Genomic DNA, 7,131 nt, shown 5'->3' with positions numbered 1-7,131 from the left:
ATCTACTTGTACCAATACATGGTTATATAATAAATCATTATGCACACTGGAAGAAATACCAGTATCAAGAATTGATAATCGCACCAGACAGTATCTGGAAGAATCCAGAATTACCAGCATATGATCATATCGAATATCATCTGTACATTTCAACAAACACCAATATCAATAAATGCTTTCCCAAAACACCACTTTCAAAATATACCTTGCACTGTAGCACAGTCAAGGAAATGCTAGAAATGTTATAATCTACACCCTACATGTACAAAAATTGTGAATATGTTATTAAAATATCTATACCATGCCATGGTGTATTCTGCAAAAAATATAAGAGACACTCATTATTAAGAAATGTTATAAAAAAACACCACTGTCAAAACAAGAACTTCCAGAATCTAATCTACACCCTGTATATACAAAACTTGTGAGTATGTTATTAAAATATCTGTACGATGCCATGGTATATTCTAAGAAAAATATAAGAGACACTCATTATGAACAAATGTTATCAAAAAAACACCATGGTCAAAACAAGAACTTCCAGAATCTAATCTACACTCTGTATGTACAAAACTTGTGAACTCCCAGAATTACTTACAATTTAATATGTTATTAAAATATCTATAAGATGCCATGGTATATTCTACGTTCATTGGGGTATGAACAAAAACAATCATCCGCAAACTGTGTGAATTGGAAAATTATCAAAGATACAGCAATACATATATGTTTTTAAATTGTAAGTGCAAACTGTACAAAGTATCTGTCAAAGAGTGATATCATCAGTTTTTATCAATATATGTACATATGTGCAATCCCAAACTTGGGCTGTCTGTAAGTCTACTGTGACAGCGATACCATCAGCCTCTTTTATTTGATGACATCCAGGAATGGTTAGTCTACTTTCGGGAGATCACTGAAAAATAACAAAACATTATCATAAAATGACTGTCCAAAAGAAATCCAGATCCCAGTGCCACATCTATTAATGAATAGAGAATAGTTTGTTTAGCATTCTGTTTCAAATGACTATGCAACATTTCAGAGACACTACACAATTTTAAAACATATCACAAAAGATTGCAATCTATATTTGTTAACAGTATTAAATTGTGTAGGTTATCCTTGATAACCAAAAGTTCTTTCGGGAACATTTATAAATATATTGCTGTCAGAAATTATCCCCAAAAATGAATTGCAATTACTTTTAAAAACTGATGAACATCATTAATTTGAGGACTGACAACCAGGAATGGCTACATCTCAAGTCATGGCATAAACACAATTCTATTTATTCAACTGTTTATTACTCCTATTAAAGGTATGCCTCCAGACACATAGCCCATAAAATAATGGACATTCATTTTCACAGAGTTGTGGTTGTCATGCCTAAATATGTTACACGACTGTTGGTCCACTGCTTGCGACAACAGATACACACCGAATGATCTTAAAATCAGATTCTACAGTTGTTAAGAATACAAGCGTGCATTTATTTTTCTTCAGAATTCGCTCTAGCTTTTGCAAACATTGTTACATAGCTTAATATATACCCAATAGTCATGGAATTAAGGAAACGTGCACATAAAAAAATAGCATGAAATTTTATCAGGAGACATCCATTGGCTGTCGTGTAGATCATTGTTATAATTTTATATTTTGTACTTAATTTGTGCCAACTTGTTAGCAGTAATTTCTGAAATAAGTCTATCATTGTTACAAATATAGCAAAAGGCTATGGGTCGGGGGTGGCTTCATTACTCTGAATAGGCAAATTAATAAGCTATATGGCCATTATGGGTACATCATATGCCACATATTTATAAATACCTTTTTGATGAAAACCTCACCTCTGATCATTTTTTCCTAAAACTCTTAGCAATTTTTTTTTTCTGGATCTGGCTTGGCTGTTTGGTAGACAAGGATAGAAAAGCAGCACTTGCTTTATCTTCGTTCTCTTTCTTTTCCTGTAAGTATCAATAAAGTAAAACAAACGTAATTATTGCATACATGATATCTAATTATGCAGTCAAAACTACTTACAATGATTACTGATTAACATAAATGTGTTCTCTACAGTAGAATTCACATCGTCTGACACAGACAGAGAAATTAGGAAAAATGTCTTTTCAAAAATTGTTCTGTATAAAGACAATTCACTAGATTCTACAACAAATTGAATTAATTATAAAACTGGCAAGCTGGTCAAATAAACATGCTACTTCGAAGTTACCAAGATCTATTAACTAAATAACTGTCTCATTCTGCTTTTAAAAGTGTCAGTAACAAAATAATATTCAGCCACCGAGTTCTTTACAAATGCATTGAAGTAAATTTGCTTCATCATAAATAGTAACAATTACAAGAACTTTAGCTAAATGTTGAATGTGGTCTGACAAATATCATTTAAAATCGCTGTATTACAAGAATATGTTATTGTTACGGTTCTTTGGTATATTCGGAGCATAATAGATCACAATAGTATTTTCACATTAACAATGGCCACATAGTATACAAATTAGAAGGTGTTAACATTGGTTATTGGGATGCTCCTGACAATAACAATATAATAGTAACTAACATGTTTCTTTTATCTAAAAGTTCCTGAAAACATCATTATACATGTACTAACCTGTACTGCTTTCTTCAATTGGTCGATGACTTCCACAATATGTTCAACAGCAAGGCGAGGTGACAACATTCCAGCATCCACGTGTGCATCACCAGCAGACACTTGATCTACAATGCCTGTAGGCCACAGGGTGGAATCCTTCAGATAAGGTAGTAACATTTCACCAGCGTCTACAGATGAAGTGGATAAATACCTGAAAGCAAACCTTTTCAGAACAAAGATAAGTGTCTTCAGCTGTTCAGCATTTGAATGCTCTGCTACTCGTCTCAAATGATCAGTGTGTTCATCTGGGATTGGTTTTCTATACTGATCCTCAAGTGAATCAACAACAATGTCTGCCATCAATACTTCAACAAATTCATACAGCCCAATAATATTGCAAAGTTGCACTTTGGAGCAGAAGGTAGTTACAGCTGGGTTATGTACTGGTATGAAAGGCTGCCACTGCTTGAGTAACTGTGATACATTCTGAGCATCATTCTCTTGTATCATCGGATTTCTTGCCAGCAAGTTGAAAGCCATTTCCAGATAGTTTAACAGTCCTTTTAGATTGCCTGAATTCTCTTCTTTCAGTTGCAGTACAGATTGTTTTAGTTCTTTATTCAGAGATTTCTGTGGCACACTGCTACGTATATTATCAAATAAAATTCTTGACATTCGAAGTATTTCCCCTGAAAAATGTATTTGGGGAAAGTCTGATCTTATTTTTAAGTATGTCTTATTTATCAAGCATGTGTCTGCAACTTGCATCTCAATCTGATAGAAATCATAATCTCTTTGAAGTCCACAACCAGGGTTTGTGTTGCACTGAGAAAACTTTAACAAATGTTCATCAAGAGGATTAGAGATAATTTCTTTTTCAGTTATGTCTTCAAGATTTATACATGGAAGCACTGTCGTATTGTTACTTTTCTTCAGAAAACTGGTAGAATGGCATTTCATACACAGGGTGATTATGGTGGCATCGTCTAGGAATTCATTCTGTATATTGTGAAGAGCTTTCATGACCTGGAACAGCGGTGACGTATCATCCATCACAAGTGATTCAGCCAAACTACTCTCTTGCTGAATCCTTTCCATTTCAACAATATCAGAATTGTATGTTTTCAGAATTTGAATCTGTTTCTTTAAACTGTTCCATGACTCCTTGAAAGTAGTATGTGTTCTCAGCAGTGCTCTTCTGGCATCGTCTTTGTAACTTTTCTCTGAATCACAAACGAAATCTTCCAGGGTGACCTTACAACATTTAGCTCTCTTTATATTCTGGCTCAAATACCGAACACTGCAAACATGCCATTTAACAAGTGGTAGCAGATGAGACAACATGTCTAACAAGACTTTCTTTTTGAACAAAAGCCCTAGAAATGGGTACAATGATCCCATTCTGGCATTTAAAAATTCTATCTCCATATTTTCCATTGTTGGTGGACTTGTTATTCTGAAGAGTCTTGTCAGATGTTTGGAGTCTCCGTGGTCATCAGGAATCTCATTCAGTGTTTTCTCAAAATCAACAGCAGGATTGTCACCCAGAGTCTCAGAATTCGTTATTATTATCTTCTGAATGAGATGAAACCGCTCTTTCATAAGGTGGACAACATTTTCATCAAACATTCTTTCAAATATTTCCCTTTCCTCATTATTCACAAACTGTGATGGATTTTCAAAAAGCAATCTCTTTTGATGACTAAGTACAACATGCAAAAATGTGCAGAGTTGAGAATCACCAAACTGAGTGAGTGTCTTCAATACTTTCCAGTGAGTTTGTAACTGTTCAGTTAAATGTTCAATCACTTGGGCTCCATTGTCCAATTTTAAGACTGTAGCCAAATCATCAATTGTGCTGTTCTGTAAAGCCAGTGATCCAATAAAAGAGCCATGTATGAGAAACTGTAACAGTCGAAAAGCAACAGGTGTAAGTCTTCTTAAAGAAATCAAAGAATTCTTTACCTTGTCATTTTTGAAGCATGTATAGCCAAGACTAGCATCACAATTGTTTTGGGTACTCATTTTAACATTTCTTCTTTGAGAGAATGAAAACGCTGACTCACATACTGAACACTTTCTGTCCTGTTCATTGCTACCACAGACTGCAGTTACAAAGGTGCAAGAACAGTCAAAATGGTTTACAACATGGCTGGTATCTAATAAGACCGATTTAGTTGTTTCTGCAACATCTTCATCGGGGCATGAAAAGAGATATTTATGATCCAGTTGAGCAGGCTTGAATACACATTTGCTTAACAACGAAATAGTTTCACTTGCTCCTTCTCCAGTAATGATACTGAATAGATGAACTAGGACAGAGGCAATACTGAAATTTTGATTGTCTGTTGATGCACTGATACATAACAGTGGGAAATTGAAATCCTTTGTAGCACATAAGCATTCAAAAAGATGGATCTTTCCTTGTGAAAGTGAACTCTCCTTAGTACACTTTATGAACATCTCTGAAAGAGATTTTTCTGTGTCTGTAAGTGGACGAATAACTTGCAAGAGAAATATTTGCTGACTTACAAAAGAATACATCTTCATCAAACCATCATCCTTCTCACAAGCACATTTCAAAAGTGAACACATGTTTCTTTTATTAGTTTTAAGTGAATAGAATGCTGCCTTTTCCTTTTGATTATTATGTGCACTTGGGTTTTGTTCTAATGTCTGTATCCTGTATTCCAAATCAATGTTAAAGTCATCAAGAAATTCAAGCATGTTACCACAAATCTGTCTGATTTCATCAAAAGCTTTTAGTCCTCCACCCTTAACAAGAGCTTGCAACAGCATGTTTTGCATTGCTTCTGTAATGTTTTTGTCAGAGCCTTTTTCATAATTTTCATAAGAACGAAAGATACTGCATATTTGTTGCCAGTAATTATAGTTGTATTCCAAATGTACATTTCTGCTTGCTAAAATACCTGAAAAACTTATTATGATAGTTTTGAGAAAAGCAATAGCAGCCAACCTTTTAAAATCTAATTTGTCTTCAGCAAATGCTGTATGATGACACCTTAGTGTTTCTTTAACCACAATGCTGTTATGGTCATTATTTTCAAGATACAATTTCATTTCATTGAGAAAAAAGTGCTGTAACACATCGACAACAAGGGCTGCCAAAACTGAAATCTCTTCACTATCAAGATCTGCATCAAGTAAACCATTCAAACTTTGAATGAATTCATTATCATCGATTTGGTCATCATTCAACATATTTATTCCAGTACCGATCTCCATAGAAAGAGCTTGATGCAAAGTTGGACCAAAAAAGCTGAACTTTGGCACAAATATTTTGTTCGTCAGCTTCTGAAATGTTCGAGTCAAAATCTGAGAATTGGGATCAGCTGAAAGGCAAGAGCTTAAGTAGCATGCCAGAAAGTGTTGTAGATCATTTTCAGCATTCACCAGTCTCTGTCTCAAGTCAAAGAGAAGAGAAAAGATATAGCACAACATCTGTTCAGAATCTGGTCCTTGCATTACGATGGTTTCACCGAGTTCTAACAGGGTATCACTTGAAATACCATATGGGATAATGATCAATGCTGCAAAATCACTGCAGATTCTCAGATGCTGGATGATTTGGGGTTCCAAAGATATTTCACCAGAAAGAGATAAAACTAAACTCACACTTCTTAGCCACTTTTGAACACAGAAGGAGGAACTCATTTTTTGTGATGGCACCAACAACGTACAACAATAATTTACCAATCTGTGTTTTGGAATAGAAATGTCTTTGGAATAAGCACTATCATCCCTTTTGTAGATATCAATGTTCAAACTAGTTTCATCTTCAGTAACATTTCCACCAAACACAGTCTTAGAACACTCTTTCTCAACATCAGATGAAAAGCAGGCTTGCATGATAGCTTCAAAGGGAATACCCATCACTTGGAGACAGGCATCCACTAAATTCAGTGAAGACATGAGATACGATTCATGTATCCAGTAGATTACATGCACTTCAGTAACTGCATCAACAAATGTAACCTTAGTCAAGGATATCAATGGCTTCAAAATCAACATGATAACTTGGTGTTTTTGTTCATGCGACATGTGTGTTTTTCTTACAGAAGCAAGATATTTACAGTAATCTGTGAAGTAATCCTCCATCACTGAATCTTCAAAATCACCCACAAAGAGGTCTGCAGCAACTGACTCGATTATTCCTTTGAAACGTTTGCACATTTCAGATTTAATCATTTTGATCATATCATCATCATCATCATTGTTGTCGTCATCATCTATGAAGAAATCTGCTTTGCAGGATCTCAAATTTTTCAGAAACAAGTTTTTCAGACTGGCAATTTTTTCAAAGAAGTGAACAAATGGATACTTAAACGAGGTTGTCAACTTGGGACAGTTGTAACATTGAGGGCCAGCAGGTGGTGACGTTTCTGTATTATTGATGATATCTTTGTTAAAGGCAAACTGTTTCCACACCTTCAAAACGACTTTATCATCAATTGCAACAATGAGCGCATCCCAAGCATTTTTCCGTTCCATTTGAT

General features: G+C 34.8%; 1 protein-coding gene across 1 annotated transcript; it reads right to left on the bottom strand.

Moving 5' to 3' along the window:
* Nucleotides 1-647: 647 nt before the first annotated feature.
* LOC121378279 lies at nt 648-7,126 on the bottom strand. Its single transcript, XM_041506371.1, has 3 exons — nt 2,633-7,126; nt 1,851-1,967; nt 648-916 (listed from the first exon to the last, which is right to left on the bottom strand). The coding sequence occupies exons 1-2, from the start codon at nt 7,124-7,126 to the stop codon at nt 1,857-1,859; spliced, it is 4,605 nt and encodes a 1,534-aa protein (XP_041362305.1). The 3' UTR covers nt 648-916; nt 1,851-1,856.
* Nucleotides 7,127-7,131: the final 5 nt, after the last annotated feature.

Source organism: Gigantopelta aegis, chromosome 8 (genome assembly GCF_016097555.1).
Source record: "Gigantopelta aegis isolate Gae_Host chromosome 8, Gae_host_genome, whole genome shotgun sequence".
Classification (NCBI taxonomy): Eukaryota; Metazoa; Mollusca; class Gastropoda; order Neomphalida; family Peltospiridae; genus Gigantopelta; species Gigantopelta aegis.
The sequence above is the reverse complement of the archived record's forward strand: the minus strand, read 5'-3'. Positions and strand labels throughout refer to the sequence as shown.